Raw genomic sequence first — 24,055 nt, 5'->3', positions numbered from 1 at the left:
CTTAAATACCATGCAATCTTTCTACAAACATTATTTCTGTTTCTCGGTTGGAATGAATTTAACAATTTATTGTACACCACAAATCCATTGTGTTATTCTGATTTAGGTCAACTCGGTTGAAACCAGGTTTCAAGTGTTTCATAACAAATGGGTAGATTTTTCAAAACTTGAGGAGTAACAAGTTGATTTGAAATTTAGATTCTGATGTGGAATGGAGGACAGAAAGATTGGCCAGTATAAATCCAAATCTAAACTGATGGATATTATAGTTATGCAGTTATATGAGTCAAAGCCTGTGGACATCTGTTATTGTTACGTGAAATGGTTCTCAGTATCTTTCGCTAGATACGTAGATCTGCAATATTTCAGATATCAAATAAAGGACTAATAGAATTTTTGCATCTTCTTCCTGTATAAATGATCACCCAGGAGCTGCCAGTATGGAATGTAAGGGTTAGTAACCATGGGACGCGAAGAACACAGAATGCTGAGTAACAGCAATCTTGGGACTGACTGTTCTGAGTCAATAATCCTGAGTCCCCTCTAACACAGAATACTTGGTGAGTAGGATAATTTTCAGGCTGAATGACTGTGATTAGTGGGGTGCTGAGTCTTTTGCTCTTCACAACCTTTAGCAATGATTTGGATGATGGGATTGTGTAATATATCCAAGATTGCTGAGGAAGCAAGGTTGGGTGCCAATGTAAGTTATGAGGAAGATCCAGGAAATCTTCAGGGGGATATAGACAGTTGAACTGAATGGGCAAGGTGTAATATAATGAGGAAAATTGTGAGTTCATCCACACTGGTGTATAAAAAGTCCTGTAGAATATTTTTTAATGGTGAGAGACTGGGTCTCCTTGTATATGAATCACTGAAAGTTTATGTGAAAGGACAGCAAGTAATTATGAAGGTAAGTGGAATATTCACATCTATTGCAAGAGGATTTGCGTATAAGAGTAACAAAGTCCTACTGACATTATATTGGACCCCGGTGAGATCACAGCTGGAATATTGCTTAGTGATCTGATCTCCCTGCTCAAGGAAGGATACTCTTGCAATCTAGCGAGCACATCAAAAACTCACCAACTTAATTACTGAGTTTGTCCAATGAGGAGAAAGTAATCAGTCCAAGCCTGTACTTTGAGTTTAGAAAAATCAAAACAGATCCAAATGAAACGCACACTATTTTTATGGTACTTGATACAGAGATAAAGTTTACCTTGACCAAAGAGTCAACACCAACAGGCATTGTCTCAAAATAAGGTGTTGCCCATTCAGTACAAAGAGGAGAGGAACTTTCTTTACCCAAAACTTCTGAAATTTTCAACTCAAAGGGACCATGGAGGCTAAGATGTTGACTATACCCAAAACAGATATTTGAATATTAGGGCATTTGGAATTAGTGCAGGAAAATAGTGGTGAGGTAAAAGGTCAGCCATGTTCTTAATAATGGTAGAGCAGATACGTGGAGCTGAGTGACTTGCTTCTGCTTCTACTTCTTATGGTCTTAAATTCCTATGGCAATGACCTGGGATTCAATCTATACACCCAGCTCAGTAAAATCATTTCCAATCCTGTTCAGAATGAAGTGGTCAGTGCCAATAACCCCAGGATCTGCACAGCACAAAGAGATAAGTGACAATAATTCTTGGTCCTGACCAGCATAGAATACTCAGTAAAAGTTTCACTGGATTCAAACTACACAGACTCCTCTTGGGTTCTGGCTGCACAGAGTACTCAGTAACAATGATCCCCAGCTCCTGTGCAGCACTGTACACCCGGTGACTATAACACTGGGTCCATCATGGAATATTCGGTGACAATCAAATCAGATCTGCAGAGAGCACAGACTGAGAAGCGACAATAATAACAGGTCCTGTCCGGCACAGACGGATCAGTAACAATAAATCCTAGTCCCATCCAGCACTGAATGCGCAATAAAAATTGCTGTACATTCAAACCACACGAAATGTTCAGTGACAATAATCCCAGGTCCAGTCAAACTCAGAGTGATCAATGGGAATAATCCCAGGTTCAGTGACAGTAATCCTATAGTCTACCCAAACGGAATGCTCAATGGGAATAATCCCAGACTCTTCACGGCACAGATTGATCAGTGATGGTGTATACAGCACAGACTAATCAAGGACAATACCCCAGGACCTATTTAGCACAAAGCTATGATTGTCAATAATGTTAGTCTTGTACGGCATATGGTGTTTGGTGGCATTAACTCATGTCCTGATCAGCACAAAATGCTCAGTACAATGATTTGGAGGGCTGTAGCGCACACAGTACTCAGTAACAATAAAACTGAGCCCGACTACACAGAATGCTCCGTACAATAATCCTAAATCCTAAACAGCACAGAATGCTCAGTGAGAATAATTCTTGCTCTAACCCAGCGCGGGATATTCAATAGGACCATGACCTTCGTGATAATTAACTCAGAACCAACCCTGCACAGAATTCCCAGTGATCGTATTCCTGGTACCTGCCCATCACAATCTGGTTCTTTTAACTCTATTTTGCTGAGTATTGCGGCTATTCTGAGAAAGGACACCTGTTGCATTTAGTTTGTGGAGAACGCATTTCGTCAAACTAATCTTCAAGTGGTAAAATGGGTTTCAAATTCTCACGGTCTTTGGCAGGTAATAATTCTCCAATGTGTTTGACTGCTGATGGTTCTCCATGTGTGACTCTCTACCTCTGGAACTACTTGGATTTTAATGTGGAAGTTTCATCTCTACGGAGCCTTCACATTTCTTACTCTCGGGATGATCATATCTGCAGGATATTGAGAGAGAGAGAGAGAGAGAGAGAGAGAGAGAGAGAGAGAGTGTGTGTGTGTGTGTGTGTGTGTGTGTGTGTGTACATACGTATTAGTTGCCCGTTGAAGTTTGTCACTGCCAAAGTGGAGAAGATCACATTTCCCTATATTATATTACATCTGCCATTTCCTTTCCCATTCCTTCAGCTTGTCTATATCTACTTGAACCCTCTTTACTTCCTCCTCCTTACGGACAATCGCACTAACTGTTGCATTACTATTTAGTGGAATGAATGCGGCAGGTATACAGGAGCATCAGCAAATACCAATTGCAAGTCATACACGACCTTGACATGGAAATATATTCCATATTCCTTCATTCCTGGAACTTCCATCCATCGGTGGAAATACCTTCACCATACCTCTGGACTTATATTTTGGAATGATCTGTCTGGATGGCACGCAAAACAAAGCTTTTCACTGTATCTTGGTACATGTGACAATAATAAATCAATTAACGGTTACCGGATGTTCAAGAGGGTGGCTGAGGGGTCAAAGAGGGATGAGCAGTAGATGCTGGCTGACCTGTGACATCCCAAGAACCATAAACTAATAAGATGGTTGCATATTTTACTTGCTAAAATTTTTATTTATGTACAGTTATATCTGGCAAATTTCATAAAGTCAATTTTATTTGCCCGGTTCTTCCGGCCGGCGGTTTCAATGTGAGCATTCGCTAATATTAAATTGGGTCAGGTTCAAACTGCAAAGCTCTTCCCACTAGGGCGCGATGTACCTGATTAATTTATCCCGGCTTTTACTCATTCGGACTTGTATAAAATAAATATGATTCTTCCCGTCCCTACTGTCCAGCCCTTTAACTCTTCTTGCTACTTGTGAAGATTTTCTATCCGGCACAACCTGTGAAAAACAGACTTCATTTTAACATCAGGCGGCAGTTTGAAGCGGACATCGACTTCTAGATTCCGAATCGACTCCGGTTCCTGTTTCAGGGCCCGCTAACCGACAATGTGGAAAGGTTACATTTTTACTGAATTGATTTTTGATTTCCAGTTCTCTTCCATGGATTTGGGTTGCGCGCATTTTTACTTCTTACCCCCCCCCCCCCCCCCCCCCCCGCCCTGTTTTACTTGGTTGCAATTGCTGGGAGAAAATTGTAAACACATGTCCACCTTGAAGCACATTGTCAGTGTGCAAAGGAGAAAAAAACTTGCACTTATTAGAAGTTTTCTGGAAAAAGAAACATAGACTCGCAGCGAAGCGTAATGTTTCAACGACACGAATTGAGAGTAAACGCATAAATGCAATTGGGTCACTGAAGTTACCGTCGGGGCGTGGTAGCGGAGAGCTGAGTCAACCATTGCCGTCCAGTTTTCATCAGGAAGTAACTGGTGTAGCCTAACTCTTTAATTGTTGATTATTAAGATTGTGATTACTAGCATTAAAGTGAAACCCCAGATTAGTATCGGAAAAGTGGTCTTTTAAAAAAAAAGGGCAGACGCAGGAGTTTGGACCATAATGGAAGGAATCATTCCCCCGTTAATCCTCACAAGCATGTTAAATGTATGAACTGATTTTAGGGTCAAGGCATCAGGCTAAATGTCATTTACTTTTAGCCAATTGAGGGTTTCTTTTTGGAACATTTCTGACTGGAGGTTAAACGAAATTTAACCAGGACATCGAGATATATTTCAGTAAAATAATTCCAGTGGAACCGCTTGCTTTAAACTGAGGAAGTGTCTCCACTCTTGATGCACCCGCAATCCCCTCCCCCCAAAATGTTTGTATTGAATTCCTCGTGTAAATAAGAAGTCATATTTAATTATTTTGAATCTGTGTAATTTGTAAGCGCCTCCCTTCGCCAACCCTCAAACACACACACACACACACACACCTCACTAAATTGCAGCGGAAAAATCAAAAATATCCTTTATATTTGATTACATTTCTTTATAATACCTGCATAGCCAGCCAAATTCGAGTCAGCAGGCGAGAGCCCTGTGTAGATCTCATTTGTTTTTTTTTGAAATACTAAACATTTTGAATTGGAACCAAACAAAATCACTGGCTACTTAGCAGCTATAAGAAAACAAATAAAGAAGGCATGCTGCCTCTTTTAAACCCCTGTTTGCTGAACATCCCAAATAAAACAAACGAACTGCTCGCGTAAACTCCACAGATAGCCACAATCTGCATCGATTTCGCCACTTCTATGGAGGACTGGCGCAGCTCAGCAGATTAACGTGTCCATCCACCAGTATGCAGCTGACACCTGCATGGCAGATTACAATAGCTGTTAGAATGGGTTTCTGTCAGTGTGCTTTTTTTCCCTTTTAAAATTGTGTGTGGCTGGAACACGTCGATCTGTTTGCTCAGTGAACGCCTGGACGCACAAGTGAGCTCTGTATTAGGGAAACTATTGGGACAGCAATCCGGGATTGAGAGCTCACCGTGCCGGCCAGCAGAGTTTGCGGAACCCGGGCCATCAGCAGCCAAACCCAGCCTTTTTTTTTGTTTCCCCGGGACACAGAGGGAGCCTTTGATTTAATGGAGACCAGTATTTTTATTCTCGCCCAGTCAAGGGTGAAGCGCAAGGAAGCGGGGAATGTCCCTTTTCACAACTTTTACAATGGATCACCTCCAGTCAAAATAAAAAGAGATAGAGAGAGAAAAAAACAGCAAAAGTTCTGGGTTCTGTTGCGGCTCTCTTGGAAACCATCGCTATACAACTTACTTAAAGAAAGTGTGAAGAGAAAAGGAAGAAATGAATTCATTCTTTGTGGGAGAAGGCAAAAACACATTCAGTTACAATCTGGTTTGAATCCTCTCCTAAACTGAGGTCTTTTTGGAAAGGCACAGTTTATCTGTTGCTTCAACTTTTGGCCAGATTTGGCAAAAAGCTCCTTGGATTAGTTTTGTTTCTTTAATAAAAAGGCTTCAAAGGCAATCCTCAAAGTATTTTGGTAACTTTTCCAGCTAAAAGAGCAGGCAAGCGTGTAATAATCTTGTCAATTTGATTTGCGTTTTCATCAAAACAGCAATCATTAAATATAGCGTTTTCCCCAAAAAATGTGTTATGTTGGCGATTGTTTGTAAAGTGGAACAATCCTGTAATCGCCACGGGTTTAGGTGTTAATTCCTTGGCCATCATAACGTTGTAGATTGTAGTCCGTTCACGGAGTAAATTCAAATAAACCTCAAAACTCAATATTTCATTACTTAACAGGTCATGGGAGCGTGTAGCTTGTCGACAATATGACCCTAAGGGTTCTGAGACCTGTTGATTTCGGTTTGGACCTGGGCCAGCAGTACTCTCGTTCTTCAAGAGCGCACCCAGTGTTCGCTGGCTATTCAACCACATGAGGCGTTCATGTCCGAGCCTCCAAATACTGGTCCAGGACCTCAGTCACTATACTACAAGACATGGCTAAGTAGGGAGGGAAGAATACTGCTTGGTTTGGGTTTGGTTACAGTCACAAAGCTGTTGAGCTGTTGTTCCAAGGGCAGTCCTCCAACATTTTGCTGGATGAACATTTTTTGAAGAATAGATGATAATTTATTATCTAGAAATTTATCACACAGATTGGGCTCAATATACTGGAGCAGACAGCGATTTCTGCAATTTTAATTTCACGGTCAGAAATTAGAAATCGTGGGAGAACTTAGTTTCTTTACACATGCTGAGTAACTGCTTTTTGATTTGTTTTTACATTTTCCTCACAATATATCATAGAATATAAATACGTACCTCCTCTCCCAAACACCATCTATAAATGTGCAGAAGACACCACTGCTGTGGGTAAAATTTCAGATGGACAAGGAGGCACACAGGAGTGAGATAGATCAGCTGGTTGAGTGGTGTTGCAACAACAACCTCACACTCAACATCAGCAAGACCAAGGAATTCATTGTGGACTTCAAGAAGGGGAAGTTGGGAGAACACACACCAGTCCTCATTGAGTGAGCAGCTTCAAGTTCCTGTGTGCCAGCATCTCAGAGGATCTATCCTGGACCCAACACATTGATGCAATCACAAAGAAGGCACACAAGCGGCTCTACTTCGTCAAGAGTTTGAGGAGGTTTGATACATCACCAAAGATTCTTGCAAATTTCTATAGATGTACGGCGGAGAGCATTCTGACTGGTTGCATCACTGCCTGGTATGGAGGCTCCAATGCACAGGATTGCAAGAAGCTGCAGAGGGTTGTAGACTCAGCCAGCTCCATCACGGGCACAACCCTTCCCACCATCAAGGATATCTTCAAGAGGCGGTGCCTCAAGAAAGTGGCGTCCATCAACAAGGACCCTCACCATCTGGGACATGCCCTCTTCTCATTACTACCATTGGGAGGAGGTACAGGAGCCTGAAGACCCACACTCAGTAATTTAGGAACAGCTTCTTCCCCTCTGCCATCAGATTCTGAACCCATGAGCACCACCTTGTTTTTCCTTTTTTCTGCACTATTTATTTATTTTGTAATTTATAGTAATTTTTATGTCTTTGCACTGTTCTGCTGCCACAAAACAACAAACTTCACGTCACATAAGACAGTGATAATAAACCTGATTCTGACCCTGACCACTGCATACATTTAGGATCCATCTTATAGTTTCAAACATATGTCTACTGATCTGCAGAAATATCAGCCACAGCAAACTCGCTCTGATAACTGTGATAGCACTGAGAACTGGCAACTGCTTGGATACTAAAACTACCCACAGAAACACCTTAAAAATCCATGCTGGTGTGATAGCAGTTTCAACAGTAACCCCACAACACATAGATTCCATTTTCCACCGCATATTGACTGGTCTCTCATCAATGTAAAGCACCAAATGTACCAACAGGTTGTAAGAAGCACAGGCTTTCAGAGTTATACAGCATGGAAATAGGCCCTTCAGCCCAACTCCTCCGTGCTGACCAAGGTGCCTATCTATGCTGATCACATTTGCCTGCATTTGGCTCGTGCCCCTCTAAACCTTTCGTATCCATGTACCTGTCTGAATGTCTTTTAAATGTTCTATTATACCTGCCTCTACCACTTCTTCTGGCAGCTCATTCTATATTACCAGCACACTTTGTGTGAAAAATTTGCCCCTCAGCTCCCCTTTAAATCTTTCTCCTCTTAGCTTAAACCTATGCCCTCTAGTTTTAGACTCCCCTGCCCTGGGAAAGAAGATGGTGGCTATCAAACCTATCTATGCCTCTCAGAATTTTATAAACCTCCATAAGGTCACCCCTCAACCTCTTTCACTCCAGGGAAAACAATCCCAGCCTATCCCAGTCTTCTTATAACTCAAGCACTCCAGTCCAGGCAATGTTCCTGTAAATCGTTTCTGCACCCTCTCTAACTTAATCATGTCCTTGCTATAGCATGGCAATCGATGCCACAGCCGATGAAGGCAAGCATGCCATATGCCTTCTTCACCACTCTGTCTACCTGTGTCACCAGTTTCAGGGAACTATGTACTTGTACCCCATGGTCTCCTTGTTCAACAACACTCCATCACTTATTGTAATATACACCGCTATAATGCAAAGTACTTTCCCCAATGTTCTCTGCCATTTTGAGTGATCTTGGAGCCAGGATTCCCACAAGTCAGTAAAGATAGTAAATGGTTTCAAAAAATCTTTGAGCATGTCTTTGAAGCATTTTTTCCTGTCCTTCAGAGAATCAAAAGCCAGGTTGGATTATAGTGCCGGGTGCTTGTTTGGGGAGTCTGGTGTCAGGCATGCAGATGATGGGGAAAGTCATTGCCTGAATCCTCCTTAAATGTTTCCTCCCAATGGACAAAGAACTCCTCCCAGAATTGCAATGTAGATTCCACTGGTCAAGATAGACAATTGATAAAAAAAAACTCAGCATGTGACTAATCCAAGGAAAATGTGGAGAATGACAGCATTTGGTTCCATCAAACAAGGATTTTGAACGTTCCTTCTCAAATTTGTTGTCCTTATAAGTTTCTCACTATCCTGTGCCTGCTTCATGATGACATACAAACTATAATCTTCACCAACAGATCTATCACTGGCCCATTCTGAGTGTAGAATGGTATGAAGCAAGCCAGTGTCATTGCAACAACCCACATTTTCCTGACTGCAGTATTTTACTTCAGCTCCAATAAGCTCCCCACTGGAGAAGAACTAATCTACAGGATGAACAGCAAACTGTTCAACCTTTGCTGGTTCCACTCTAGAACCAAAATCATATACACGTGCAGGCAGCAAATATTTTCATGAAATATGGATATTAAAATAAGATTACACATATGTTTTAGAGATTTAATGCAGGAAAGGTGCATATTCACTATGGAATCAGTCATTTTAGGATCAAAAAGCCACCTGAAATGTAACTGAAATAATCACACCATCTAATAGAGAATTATTAAAAGCCATTTTTTCCCTTAGAATAATGCAAGGTAAAACTTAGGGGGAAAATAATATCAGTAAACTTATATCTATAAGCCACATTTCTTATATCTCAGGTGTTTTTAAATAATGTAAGCAATGAAAACAATGAGACTAATGGCCCACCATCTTGGTAACATGACTACTGGTGAAATTGGCTAGATTCTGACTCTTATTGACTTCAACTTTATTGGTTGCCACATTTGGTCAGCTGCTGCTTTGATATCACTTCATTGTCACCTGCGAAATTCTGTTCATTTCTCCATTCTTAGACTGAGGTTGTACTGAGTTCTGGTGCAAACTTGGCCTGGAGGTATTCATAAGACAATTGAAAATACCTTCATTCAAATTTGTTGATGATTGAGAATAGACATTAGATGATAGTTGGACTAGATTGCTTTTCCTGCTTTTTATGAATAGGATCTAGCTGGTAATTTTTTCAGAATGTTAGGTAGATGGACAGGCACAGTAGTGTAGCGTTTAGTGCCAGCACCAGCAACCCAGGTTCAATTCCGGCCACTGTCTGTAAGGAGTTTGTACATTCTCCCCATATCTGTGTGGGATCCCTTCGGGTGCTCTGGTTTCCTCCTACATTCTAAAGACGTACAGGTTAGGAAGTTGTGGGCATGCTATGTTGGTGCCGGAAGCGTGGCGACACTTGCGGGCTGCCCCCAGAACACTCTACGCAAAAGATGTATTTCACTGTGTGTTTCAATGTACATAGAAACATAGAAAACCTACAGCACAATTCAGGCCCTGCGGCCCACAGAGCTGTGCCGAACATGTCCCTACCTTAGAAATTACTAGGCTTACCCATAGCCCTCTATTTTTCTCAGCTCCATGTACCTATCCAAAAGTCTCTTAAAAGACCCTATCGTATCCGCTTCCACCACCGTTGCCGGCAGCCCATTCCACACACTCACCACTCTCTGAGTTAAAAACTTACCCCTGACATCTCCTCTATACCTACTCCCCAGCACCTTAAACCTACGTCCTCTTGTGTCAACCATTTCAGCCCTGGGAAAAAGCCTCTGACTATCCACCCGATCAATGGCTCTCATCATCTTATATACATCTATCAGGTCCCCCCTCATCCTCCGTCGCTCCAAGGAGAAAAGGCCGAGTTCCCTCAACCTGCTTTCATAAGGCATGCTCTGCAATCCAGGCAGCATCCTTGTACATGGGCCTAATGTACATGTGACTAATAAAGATATCTTAACTTATGTGAGTATTGCATCTTTACTGGAACACTTCCAGCTGATTCTGGAGCACAAGCCCTAAGCATCACAACTCGCAAGTTGTTGATGCCCGTAGCCTTTGCTGTAGCCAGTGCATTCACCTATTTCATGAAGTCATGCTGAATGAATCAAATTGGCTGAAAACTAACATTTTTTCTGAAAGTGAGGACCTCATGTAGGTGCTGACAAGGACCATCCGTTTTCAGTACTTTTGGCTGAATGTGGTTGTGAGTCATCGACTTTCATCCTGTGCTAGAGTTCCAACTTTAACTGCTTAATTGTCCTCCTTCATTCATGACTCGCTGCAGTAGTACTGCAGAGCTTTGATAGTATGTTTGTTGTCAGATCACTCAGCTTTGTCTAAAACACACTGATTCTGCTATTTATCATGCACACAGCCCTGTGTTTGAGTGTTGTTAGGATGGGTTGTCATTTTTAAGTATAGTCCTGATATATTCCATGTCCTTCATTGAACCAGGATTGGACCCTAGTTCAAGGGTAACAGTGTATGCCAGGCTATAAAGTTGAAAATCTTGACGTTATTCAGTTCTGCTGCTCTTGATTTGCCACAGGATTTCAACCACTAGATCCTTCCTGGATCTAGATCACTTGTCAGGGTGATGCAATCACACAATACAATGGAAGCTGTCCTCAGTATGAAGGTCCCTACAATGGCCATGGATTGGTCAGCTCTACCAATACTATTGTGTGCAGATGCATCTATGGCAAGTTGTAAGCACAAAGTCAAGTAGGTTTCTCTCCAGTATTGTTTTGCAACCATGTTTTGAACACCTGACCATCTCAGACAGCCATCTTCTTTGTTTAATCTTAAAATAACATTGCATAGAGAATATACACCTTTCTAGTACTAAGTCTCTAAAATATTCATGCGATCTTATTTAAATATCCATATTTTTATTGGCCTGCCCCATGTTCTCTGACATTCTGGGAAACTTTGGGAAGACAGGTAGTCGTACTGGCCTACATGGGAGGTTGACTCCTGCTCCACTAAGATAGTCTGCATTCTTTTAGTCAGTAAAGCTTCAGTAACAGCCTCTGACTCCTCTATCAATCTATACATAACAAGAAAATATAAAACATGGTTGTTTCTTCACAGTCCATCACTCAGCTGCCAGAAAGAAGAAAACACAAAAATTATTTTCATATAGAAGTTTTATCCAGAAACTTAACACACATTCACCTTCAGAAATACCACTTGAAAATCTTAAAAATGATTCACATTACCTCAAAAGTGTTTTTTGTTCCATGAAATCTGGGACTTGAAATGCAAATACCTTCCATCACATATACATTATATACAGGTTTATAGAGTAAAAATAAATAGGAATAGATTTTTTTTCAGGAGTCCTGCAAGGCACTGTAGACTATCAAAATTTTGTTCCAATTTATGATTGCAAATGCATGGAAGATTTCTATGCAAGGAAAATGATCCTGTATCTAATGAAGAGCAACATTATTTTTACTATAGAATAAACATTGATATAGATGACTAAATATAAGTAATCTGGAAAAGAGGTAAGAAAAAAAAGCTGGAGGAAGTTGTCAAGAAATGAATAAACAACACTAACCTGGTGAGGGTACATTGTCAAAGGATGTATAATTTGCAGAACAGTGAATACTTTAAAATCCATGGTGAGATGCTAGTAGGATTTAAACCCTACATATTATTTGAGTCTTCAGTATTGATAAAGCCATAAAATTGATTTCAATCTAATGATGCTGTCAACACACATAAAATGGTTGTTTTTAGTTCACTGAATTATTGTTTTGTTGGTGTTATCTGAATACATACTAGGCTACACATTAGAATTTATGTCTTCATGTAGGTTAATAAAAATATTAGTATCAGATGATATGTTAAACTAAAATATTTTCATAGAGCACCTCGCAGAAATTATTTAAAGTGGCCCAGTGAGCAGAATGTGTTGCACCACTCCCCTGCAGAATAAACTGCAGCAACTTGCCAGGGCTTCTTAGGTCACTACCAGCTAGAAGGACAAAATGGGCAAATTATGGGAGTACCACCACTGCTCCTTCGTGGTCACTGGGTTTAAATCCTGGGATTCCCCACCCAACACAACTTTCTTCACACATACTGCAAAAATTCGAGATGCCAGCTCACTGTTAGTTTCTTCAGGGCACTCAGGACAATAAATGTTTGTTTTACAAGTGAATAGTTAACAAAATAGCCATGCAGTAACAAACAAAACTGAAAGGTCCTGGTCTAATTATTTCATAAGAGGTTGATGGTCTGTGTTATTGGAAATTTCAGAATCAGAATCAGAATCAGAATCAGATTTATTATTACTCAGGTATGACGTGAAATTAGTTGTTTTGTGGCAGCAGTACAGTGCAAAGGCATAAAATTACTATAAATTACAAAAATAAATAAATAGTGCAAGAAAAAGGAATGACGAGGTGGTGTTCCTGGGTTCATGGATTGTTCAGAAATCTGATGGCGGAGGGGAAGAAGCTATTTCTGAATCGTTGGGTGTGGGTGTTCAGACTCTTGTACTTCCTCTCTGATGGTAGTAATGAGAAGAGAGCATGTTCTGGATGATGAGGGTCGTTAGTGATGGATGCCACCTTCTTGAGGCACCGCCTCTTAAAGATGTCCTCAGTGGCGGGGAGGGTTATACCCATGATGGAGCTGATTGATAATTTCATTTGATAAGGATGATGTGCTAACTATAAACTCCAGGTTTAGTTCTTCACTACTGTTAACAGATATTAATTTATCTTAAATCTTAAGAATCAAGATTTGGGTTTGAGTGATTTGGACTCCAGCTAATCTACTCAGGACCATGCACATAGAACATAGAATATAGATCATTTAACAGTACAGCACGGAGCAGGCCCTTCGGCCCACAGTGTCTGTGCTGACCATGATGCCAATCGAAATTAATCCCATCTGCCTGCACATGATCTACAGTATATCCCTCCATTCCCTGCCTGTTCACGTACCTGTATAAATACCTCTTAAATGTTGCTCTCGTATCTGCTTCTACTACTTCTCCTGGCAGTGCCGGCCAGGCACATGCCACTCTCTATCAAAAAAAACTTGCCTTGAAAATCTTCTTTTAATATTCCCCCTCTCACCTCAAAGCTGTGCTCTCTAGTGTTTGACATTTCCACTCTAATGAACTACCCTATCTATGCCTCCTGTAATTTTATATAGTTGTATCAGATCACCCCTCAGCTTCCAGTGCTCCAGAGAACACAATCCAAGTTTGTACAACCTCTCCTTATAGCTAATGCTCTCTAATCCAGGGTGAACCTCTTCAGCACCCTCTCCAACACTTCCACATTCTTCCTTTGATGGTTATTATAACTGGGATATATGACTGAAATATAATGCAGGTCATGTTGAATGGATTAAATATAATGTTTAAAAATACAAATACTGGAAATCTGAAATAAAAATAGAAATAGCTGAAAATACTCAGCAGGTCTGACAACATCTGTGGAGAGAGAAACCAAACTAATATTTCAGATCAATGACCCTTCATCAGACCCTTTTTAAGCCAAGGAAGGAAGGTGTGAATAAGAGGACAGTGTAGGATGGGGTTCTGGTGAAGAGTCATTAACCCATTAACTTTCATCCTCTCTCCACAAATGCTGCCTTACCCAATGTCCAGCATTTTCTAATTTTTATTCCATGTACAAAGATGATAGAAAAGGGCCTTAAATTATTTTATCTTTTCAAAATGTTTTCAAAATGTTTTTAAAATGTTTTAATAATTATCTGCTATTCATCTTCAAGAAATATAATTAATAAAAGTGATATCTAGTGGCAGATTAGCTCCTGATGATTTCTGGGAGTTGCTCAGGACAAAATTCCATTTGATTTATATGTTCCATATCAAATTACTTCTCTGAAGAGAAATCTCAACCCACCAGCAGGCAGGCATCAGAGGGTGAGCTGTCCAGCATTCATCCAGCTACAGATGAATATGTGATGAAACTGTGATGCTGCTGCAACGTAAGCACCTGTGCATACGTGTACGTACATATGACAGTAAACTCGACTTTGACTTTGAATATGTTGTCCCTTCAACCCCCTCACACTTATCACCAGCACTTCCTAGTTTCAATTCAAGGAAACTTGTTTAACTCCCAGAGAGCAGGGTGGTTAAACTTGATATATTTCATTTACATATCCAATTTTATCTTATTTTGTGAATACAAATAATAACACATCCTTTCCATTTGCTGCATGTCCAACATATCATGTATACAGGGTGTGACTGCACTGGAGAGTGTGCAGAAGAGGAGCTCGTACGTTCTCGCCGTGTCTGCGTGGGTTTCCTCCAGGTGCTCCGGGTTCCTCCCACATTCAAAAGACGTACGGGTTAGGAAGTTGTGGGCATGCTATGTTGGCGCCAGAGGCATGGCGACACTTGCGGGCTGCCCCCAGAACACTCTACGCAAAAGATGCATTTCACTGTGTGTTTGAATGTACATGTGACTAATAAAGATATCTTGTCTTACTAGGATGTTGCCTGGGATGGAATGTTTCAGCTATGAGGAGAGACTGGATTTGTTTTCCCTGAAGTGGAGAAGGTTAAGGGGAGGAGGAAGTGGGGGTGGGAACCTGAGTGAGGAGTATAAAATTATGAAGGGCAGAATTCTTAATGCAAATTTTCTCACTGGGTATATTGAGATTTTTTCCCCCATATCAGAAATGTATTGAATGCCCTTAACCAAAGGGGGAAGAGCTTTACGTGGGACTTGAGGAAGAGTTTTATTTTCACCCAGAGATTGGTTGAAATCTGGAACTTCCCGAGGGGATGGTGGAGGCAGCTACTCTCACAGTTACAAAGTATGAGAACTTGAAACGCCGTGGCGCTGAAAGCTGCAGGGAAGGTGCTGGAAAACGGGATTGGTGAAGATAGTCTCTGATGGCCGGCACCGACATCCTGGGCCGAAGACGCTGATCTCATTCTGTTCGCAGTGTCCATCGGTATAAAGTCATTGTCAAAGAGCATCCGATTGGTGAAATGCTATCATTAATCATCCAGGTCCACGCATTCTTCATGGTGAGAGTGCGAGGAGACACGGGGTTCGTATCGTAAAGGATACAACGCACTTCGGATAGGGAAGCTGCATTTGGAACATCGAAGGAGAACACGGTAAAAAAAAGTCAAAGGTCGAATTGTAGCCCTTTAGCGGAGTGGCTGAACCAGGTTTGCTTGTGTTTTTGACACTGCTATCGCATTGCAAAAAAAAACCTTTTAAAATGAACGAACGTGTTTAAATTATGCTAAACGCAGACCTTGTGGGGTTTGAATAATGATGGAGCACAAATTAAATTGGGCGACGCGTTATAAGTACACTTTCCTCATATAAATGATGCTGCTACAAATAAGTTTTTCATTGCACCTGTACATACATGTACTTGTGCATATGACAGTAAACTCGACTTTGACTTCGAGAAGGAAGCCGCTGCTTCATTACTTTGCCTGGTTGAATCTTACATATTACAACAGCTTATTTCATTCCACATCACGTTTACTTGATGTATGTTACTTTATAGTAGTTAGTGGCCCGAGTGATAATGGGAGATGCTTTTTTTTCCCGTGTTTATCACACCCGCTTTCGCAGCCGTTATCTTTACATCTTCTGGTTTACGCGGTTAGTGTGTTAGTTCCTCAAAATAAAGTTAACAGGACTGTGCGCCTCTGGATGAACACGCACCAGCACAGAGTAGATTCTGCGTACAGGTAGGTGGGGGGGGGGGGGGGGGACTACTTTTTTTCATTTATGTAAGCTGTTTAATTTACAGAATGATCGACGACTGAATCATTTTAACTTTTAGTGGTTGGCATTACAGACCGAAGAAAGCGCTCTATAAAACCGAGAGAGAGCTGCGTAAACACCCATCTCTCATTGACCATCTCTCAAAGCTCACGGAAAGAAAATTAATGCAACCAGATACACGGAAAACGGTAACAAATGCTTAAATTATCATAGTCTGAACAGAGAGAATAACGATGACAATAGACTTTTATTTTTGTCTTTTAGACGCTTAGATATTTATAAATAGAGACAGCAAGGCGACGCGATAAATAACTTACGAACAGGGTAGAACTGGAAGAATAAAACTGAGTTCTTTAATTATTTTGTGCTTTGTTATACATTGTAGAAAGTGTACGTGATTTTCTTTAATATAATGTGCATATAAGAACTTTCCCATCCCCAAATTCAAAACAAATGAAGATAAAATATATACAGTAGTTCCATCTAAACAGCGTAGACTGAATGCCAGACACTCTGTTCTGAGCTCTGTCCTGGGACATTACTAGGCCCAAAGCTTCTTTGAGGAAGGGAAACATTCCCACCTGCTCCCGGGAACTTCTGGCCCGTGACCGCTTAAAGTGGAAGGTATTGGGGGTGCTATTGAGAACCTCGGAGGTCATGCATTGGGAGCACACGGAAGCCCTGCGTAAACCTCACAGATTACGACCCTCCCGTCACCGTCTGCAGTTTCCACATTGGCCCCAGAACCCGAAGTGGAAACAACTCCCTCCTCTCTCTCCGCCGAACTTGAGGGACTGTCTAACAGGGAGACGACTGGACCGTCCTAATTATCAAAATAGATATACAGTAGAACCTGTGTACACATCAGGTATCAGTCGGAGAATGGAAACGTTGCAGTAACCATGTAAAACCTAATGGATTTATTTTTTTTTCCCCATGGCCAGGTGCGCTAAAACTGAACGTTCAACCTGAGATCTTGTTATAAATATTGTAGTGCTGAATACTGCGGTGCTGCTACAAATTTCTGGCATTCAGAGAATATTTAATCGGCCTTAATTGATGGACAGTTTCGACCATTACACCAGTCCAACGTATTTTTTTCTATAAATTTGCGTGCTGCGAGTTGTGAAGACTAAACGCATTTGGGTGGGAATGTCCAATCAAGTTAATGTAGTGGCGATCAAGGCCTTGTACAGAGTGTAGGAAATTGTGTTGCTGGCCTGAGTTTGTGATAGGTATGGTTGGGCTCGGAATAAAGGGGAGCCCCGGGCTCCGAGCTGGTCCATGCCAGTGCATCGCTTGCGTTCTCGCCACCCCAGCCCCTTGCTGCAATAGGGACTCGTTTAAACGCGAATTTGTAAACTCTGGCACGGGGTGAAGCTGATACGAATATTCCGTGTCGTGAGAGGAAATTGGCCCGAATATGGGGTCGGAACATCGGCGAGATTTGGACTGCAAGAAGGCGAGAATTCGGGCGTATTTGGTGTCCTTGGTTTCCATGCGCTCCACTGTGGTCAGATAATGGACCAGGTTCTTCATGCACTCGTGGTAACCGGCGTGGAAATAGTTCGCAAACTCTGCTAGCAGTTCGCCTGCGTAAATGAAAATGCATTCAGCTGTGGGTACAAAGATCCTCAAAAATGCTATGAAATTCTAAAGCTTTGAATCAAACTTTTAGCACACGTTAGAGCGATCAGGCCAGGCTAATACAGCGTGATTTTTTTGTTTTAATAAACGACATAAATGCCTCTAAAAGTTGCATGCGTATTGGAATATTCAAAACTCCCCGTAGGATAACTTTGAAAACTTAGTGAAGTTCAGGAATATGATCAGCCACTTCCTAAAACGGGCGCAGACCCCTTTAAGAAGGAACCAAGTATTGGTGCTTACATTATTTTAAATGGTAAATAGGAGCGGGCTGTTGCGCTGCTAAATGATCGTGCGTAGACGCGTATTTGCTTATTAATATGATGTCCTGTATTTACAAAACAAAAACGCAGAATTCGGATTTAAAGTACTTCCATTCGACCTAGGGTCATATTTTTCCCGGTGTGAAATCTGGAGTGCGGAAAACAGGAAAGTACGAGTTTGATGGATTCTTTTTCTGGCTGAAAAATTTCCTGAAATCACAGGCAAGTTCTCGGGTGGCGATGGTTGTTTTGCAAAGTTATAAAGTCTACAGTGTTCCTGTATTATACATGCGTAACGACCACTCTGTTCTACCGTTTTATTTCCCTCCAGTGAACAAGGTGCTAAAGCCAACGTACTGTACAAGGATTGAAAAGATGCAGTGTTCTGTGAAGCTGTGCGCGGAGCTGTGAGAACCAGATCTCGGCGGGGAAAGCGGTCACATTTTAACTGAGCGTACATCGCAAGTTTTTTTTTATAGCCAAGGTTTGCGCTCAAGTGTTGCGAGTATGAATACTTCACAACAGGTTACCAGAGTTCAAGTGTTAACATGTGTTAAGTATTAAAAGTGTTAAGAAAGGGTGTTTGGCCCGCTACCTTTTTCTCTTCCTCTGGCGAAATCAGCCGAATGCAGAGCCCTTAGATATTGAACTGTCATCTCCAAAATCTCTGCCTTTTCCAGTTTCCCAGTGCCCTGAAATAAGATATCACAATAGAATAGCCGCGGATAATAAAGGACTAGTGTGCTGTGTAGGAAATAGCGTTGGACTTAATAGCTTTATAAAATAAACTGTGAAGTACCTGCTTTGCCAATGCCATTGGAACAGTTTTGCCAAGCTCGTTCAGACAGCGATTGATCCGATCTCTGCGTCTTTTCTCGATCACTTTGTGCGACACAGGAGCAGTCTGGGAAACAAAATAAAGGCTTAGTAGCAGAAAGAGGAGGTATGGAAAAAGGATATCCCGCAGATGTGTGCAGATCCCCCTTCATGAGGTGGGTGGATATGCATTGCACTCTATTAGAAAGTTAACTTTCTATAAAAAGGTATGGAAAACATTATCAGCAAACCTATTTCAGGAAAAGAAAATGCATGCCGGACTGTATTGTAACTTACAGTGTAAAAACGTACAAGTGAGAAAGCACGACTTAAAAATATGAATGTTCCCTTACCTTGCGCTCTTTCGTTTTGGAGGACATCTTCAGACAAAGAGGATAAACTGGACAATTAAAATAGTTTCACCGTTAGCAGCTAAACTTTTCCTCCCTGTGCTTTCTGCAGTAAAATAAAACTCGACTATGCTCCTCCCTGGCTGAAAGTGGCTCCTTATAAAGCAATCATTAAGGGGTCCAGTGCATTCATTGCCTAAATTATTCGACCGGATTAGAGAGCGGGGCATTGGGGAATATGTGGTTAAAGAGGTGGCAGAAATCTGGGGCTGAGGTACTATAGCCAGGGGTTAGCAGGGGGCAGTCCGGCTTTGTTAATCCACGTGGCTCTTCAAAAGACACGTGATCGTTTTTCGAATATCATTTGCATAGTAATAAAAAGGCGGGAAATGCGAACTAAGGCTGGTGTCTGCCCCGATCCATCAGGGCGCAGTGCGCACAAGAAAAGAAACAAAAAAAAAGTTTCTTTCCCCCCCCTCTTCCCTTCCCCTCTCCCTTTCGATTTCGCCTGTTTACAAAACTAAAGCGAGCGATCCCAGCCCTCAAGCATGTCCGGAGTCATTAAAGTAATTAAGTAAGCCTTTAATAGGCTGTTCCGCCGAGTTCAAGGGAAGGGGAAGGCTCTCGTTTGTTCTCACACGACTTGGTGACACATCCATTTTATGGGAGATGGCAAGCTTTTGTTTCCACTCATTATTTATTGGAGACCTCGGCAGGTGTGGGACTGGGGCTGGCACACGAACATTGCTTGCTTCAAAACCAGCCCCAGCAGACTTTGGCACACGAGGCTACCCACCACTGGATTCGATTTGGTGGGCTCAATTTGTAGCCTATTATCCTATAAGAAAATGTCTATTGAAATGAATGAATAGTTTCGTTGGCCTAAATTTTAATAATGGGAGATCTTTAAGCATTGTGGAGGAAAGAGAGAGAAAGAAAAAAAATAAAAGGGAAAATGCAGCTGGTCTAAAAGTGTATTATTCACTGTCACCTGCAAGAGGGAGAGCCTGGAGATCCCTATTCATTTGCCTAATTTTGATCAATTTAACAAACTTTGGGAAAAATTACTCTGGCATTGTTCAAGAGGGCAAAGCTTGATGATCGAATTAGCAGCATGTTCTGATCCGGTAAATGTCATTAGAGAGAAAGAGACAATCGCCTTTAAAATGGTCCCTTTAAACGCGCCAAGTGGAGAAGCCAGGGCGCTAATATTCTAAAGACAGCGCTTTGATATGATAGGCTACTTTGCATCTCGCTTTTGCAATATTATCATAACAAAAATATTTTAACATGCGACTAAGTTAAATGGGAACAAAGCTGCTTTATTTTTTACGGCGGCCTTTTAAGCAAAGTTTACTTGGCGATTGTTTAGTCTGGTGGCGTCAGTTTAACAGACTCCCCTCCCCACGACTGGATGACATTTTTGCGCAGGGATTTTTAAAAATAAATAGCAAAAGTACGTTTTCACATTTTGTAAATAATAAACATATAAATTGTAAAATGTAAAAGGAGCACTGTTTTGTATCGCAAGCTGGCACACAATATTAGCAAGGATTTTTTAAATGATAGGAGAGGAATATTTATAGTGCTCTGATTTAAAAATCACTTTTGGAAGTCACGTAAAAGACACTAGTTTTAGCTTATTTCAGAATTAGTCAAATAAACAAAAGTAAATAAAATTATGGATACATAAAGTACAAGTAATTCAGCAGACAGAAAGACTAAAATCTAAAAGTCTATTTACAACATACTTTTTAAAAGGCATTTATAAAGATATTAGTTGTCTGAAATAGAAGAAACCACTTTTAGAATTCCTTCTTTTAAAAACTTCTCTCAATGTTTAAAATTAAGATCTACAGAGGTGTCACATAAATCGAAGTGCCCTGTGGAAAAATTCTGTACAATGTAAGTTGTTACTTGCAGGGAGTGATGTCCACGACCTCTTGCCTTGCCACAATGTGGCCAGTATCACTTTGTCAGACAAATCGGTTTAGCTGAGAGTAGTGGCCTTGGCGATGAGCTTTCAATGGGAAATTGTTCTGTTTGAATTAATCTTCAAGTGAAAAAGACGCAAGGTCACTCAAGCAACTCCGTCTTTACAATTATATGGAAAGCATATTTAATGCACCAAATCTACGTATAAATCGTTTACATTTCACTATACGTTAATGTAAATTGCACCCTCAGTTACAGACCAGTAAAAGGTGAATGCACTGCATAAATTGCTCTCCTGTTTTGATGAAGGTTTCACAGCGCTTAAAAAAGAATTCCATGAATTGCTTTCACCCAAAGCTTTTTACTTTGTGGGGTACAGATTTGACTTTTCAGTTTTAGTTACCATAGGCAACGTTTTAAACATAATTTGGAGATTTTGCGCATGAGTGCACTATCAGCTCAATTAAAAAATTGTATGTTTTATAAGTTATTTAAATATGTCTTAAAATTGTATTTGAAGAAATAATCTGTCACGAAGTTGCCAAATGTTGTTCCTTCCTTTCATACTATGTCAGAGCGTTGTATGACTCTCGAAGATTCTTAAAATGCAGTTACACGCAGGCTTTGAGTAATGCTTTCATATGTAACGTACGGTGCTCCCTGAGGGGTGAGCTTCACCTTCCGGACGACACAGGATAAGGCTGTTAACAATTTTGCTTCTCAAATGTTCCTGGAACTCTCCCATTCATTCCTATTTGTAATCTTGGGTCCCTTTTAAATAGTTGGAACTTTACCTTAGCACAGTGACGGGAAACCTTGCTCATAACACAATTACTACCACGTCGTTCACCCAAAAATTGGATTCATTCTCTTTTTGGGTAGCAGACAAGTTATCTTTTAATAAATGTATTGGTATCCACGTGAACGCGTTTCTTAATGCATAATTCAGATGGCACCCAAAATGTGGGAGAGCGAAATAACCACCTTATTTCACAGCTGAGCGACCTCACATTATAATCAATCATGAAGTAAAAATACGGCATAAAAGCGGATGTACTAACGTGAGCACAATTGTTGCTCGTGGCTTTATGCAACTCTAAATAAAGAAAACGATTAATATTTGTCCTGGTAGATGCTCCTATTTTCTTAGGTTCCCCCAACTCTTTCCCCATTGCATTCTCTGTGCCCAGATGTAAATAAGTGCTCTGAAGTGATGCTCACTTGACCGTCTTCCTTCATCCTGAGAAGAGAGTATCTTTCTCCCAGATATACCACCATGGAATCAGCACATGTTAACCATGGAACCAGACCAATGAATTGCCTTTACATGATGTCCACTTCCAGCTGGTCTAAATGTTGGCTCAAAGTAAATTCTCACCTCTTCAAATTGGCAGATATGGCACAGGCTGGAAGGAAACTCCAAGTAACTGAGTGGTAGAATAAAAGTTTGCATTTACATAGCTCCTTGTATGATTTCAGAAGCAACCCCTCCCTCCCAACATGATATTTTTACACTCAATGAAGTACTTATGAGACATGGTCATTGTTATGGTGTGAGAATCAAGCCACCTAACTGGTATACAGCCACGTCCTGCAGACGCCAGTGATATAAATGATCACATCATCAGCTTAAATGTTGGTTGAGAAAGAACTATGACCGAGACAATGGGAGGAATTCAGATAGTGTTGTGGGATTGTTTATGGCACTGAGAAGACAGATTGGGCTATCATGTAATGTTCTATTAAGATAATGCAGCATGGTGTTGCATTAAAGTATCAGGTTAAGTCCTCGCTCCTTTGGATTAGAGCTTAAACCCACATCCTTCTGACTCAAAAACAATAATGCTACCAATGAGAAATGGTTGACTCTAATCTATATGAGATGACCTTGGCTTAATGAACCTCACATCCTAGGTTCTGTGGGACTATGCACTCTCAGCCAATGAACCCCGGCTAAATTCATGGCTATCTTTCCCACAATTCCATGTTTGAACCCATCCACAGTACTATAATAGTATTCATAAATAATATTCTACATGACTGGGACTGTGGTAAACTATTCTGTAACCTTTGATATGGTTGATTTTATAACTGCTCTGGCCTATTCTTCATCAAGTGGTTTCATTCTTATCTGTTAATTTAGCTTGAGGATTACCCTCAGTGCCTTTTCTTCCATTATCACGTTTCTTCTTCTAGGTTCCCTGAAGATTTATCCACAGCCTCTCCTTTTTTTCCCATTTATATATTATTCCTTCACAGAACTGTCCAAAACACACGCACAGAGCCTTATCTTACTTTCTGTTTTGATATCTCTGTTGCCACTGATTTTTCATGCTGCATATCCAGCATTCAGTGCTGAATGAGTAGAAATTTTCTACAATTAAATATTGGAAAAGAAAAACAAAGCCAAAATCTTTGTTCCCTGCCGAAATCCATGTCTTTCACCAATGTCTGAATCAGAATAAGATAGTTCACACACTTTGTGTCTTTTTCCCTTGATTCTCATGGATTTGTTATTACCAGGGCAACCTGATGGCAGTTAGTCAAATATTGAAAATCAAAAAAAAAAACTGCAGGTGCCGGAATCTGAAACAAAAACAGAAAATGTTGGGAAAACTCAGTAGGTCAGGCAGCATCTGGAAGGAGAAACAGTCAACATTTTGGGTCTGCGACCCTTTATCAGAACTGGGAAAGAGAGAAATGCAAGTAGATTTTCAATTGGATTTAAGATGTAGAAGGGATGTATAGAACAAGGGGAGTAACTGTGATAGGATGAATCAAAATGGCTTAATAGGGATCGTTAAGAGCACATTTAGCTACCA

At 40.9% G+C, this 24,055-nt stretch overlaps 1 protein-coding gene and 1 long non-coding RNA gene across 2 annotated transcripts; one reads left to right on the top strand and one right to left on the bottom strand.

Annotated features, from left to right (window-relative positions):
• Positions 1-15,509: 15,509 nt before the first annotated feature.
• Positions 15,510-18,354, top strand: LOC127572786 (uncharacterized). The gene is made up of 3 exons (XR_007956687.1): positions 15,510-15,648; positions 16,281-16,410; positions 18,256-18,354. It is a non-coding gene; the product is annotated as an uncharacterized LOC127572786 (long non-coding RNA).
• On the bottom strand, positions 17,246-19,421 carry helt (helt bHLH transcription factor). Its single transcript, XM_052020405.1, has 4 exons — positions 19,302-19,421; positions 18,932-19,036; positions 18,728-18,824; positions 17,246-17,814 (listed from the first exon to the last, which is right to left on the bottom strand). The coding sequence occupies exons 1-4, from the start codon at positions 19,326-19,328 to the stop codon at positions 17,324-17,326; spliced, it is 720 nt and encodes a 239-aa protein (XP_051876365.1). The 5' UTR covers positions 19,329-19,421; the 3' UTR covers positions 17,246-17,323.
• Between the last annotated feature and the right edge of the window lie 4,634 nt (positions 19,422-24,055).

The sequence above is a fragment of the Pristis pectinata genome, chromosome 7, assembly GCF_009764475.1.
Source record: "Pristis pectinata isolate sPriPec2 chromosome 7, sPriPec2.1.pri, whole genome shotgun sequence".
In the NCBI taxonomy this organism is placed as follows: Eukaryota; Metazoa; Chordata; class Chondrichthyes; order Rhinopristiformes; family Pristidae; genus Pristis; species Pristis pectinata.
This window is presented reverse-complemented; position numbering and strand designations above follow the sequence as displayed.

What these genes read in the sequence shown, in the direction of transcription:
- helt (XM_052020405.1), bottom strand. Translation starts at nt 19,328, where the DNA reads ATGTCCTCCAAAACGAAAGAGCGCAAG. An exon ending in CAATGGCATTGGCAAAGCAG is followed by an intron (nt 18,825 to 18,931) that starts GTACTTCACAGT and finishes ATCTTATTTCAG; the next exon opens with GGCACTGGGAAACTGGAAAA. An exon ending in CGCCAGAGGAAGAGAAAAAG is followed by an intron (nt 17,815 to 18,727) that starts GTAGCGGGCCAA and finishes TCATTTACGCAG; the next exon opens with GCGAACTGCTAGCAGAGTTT.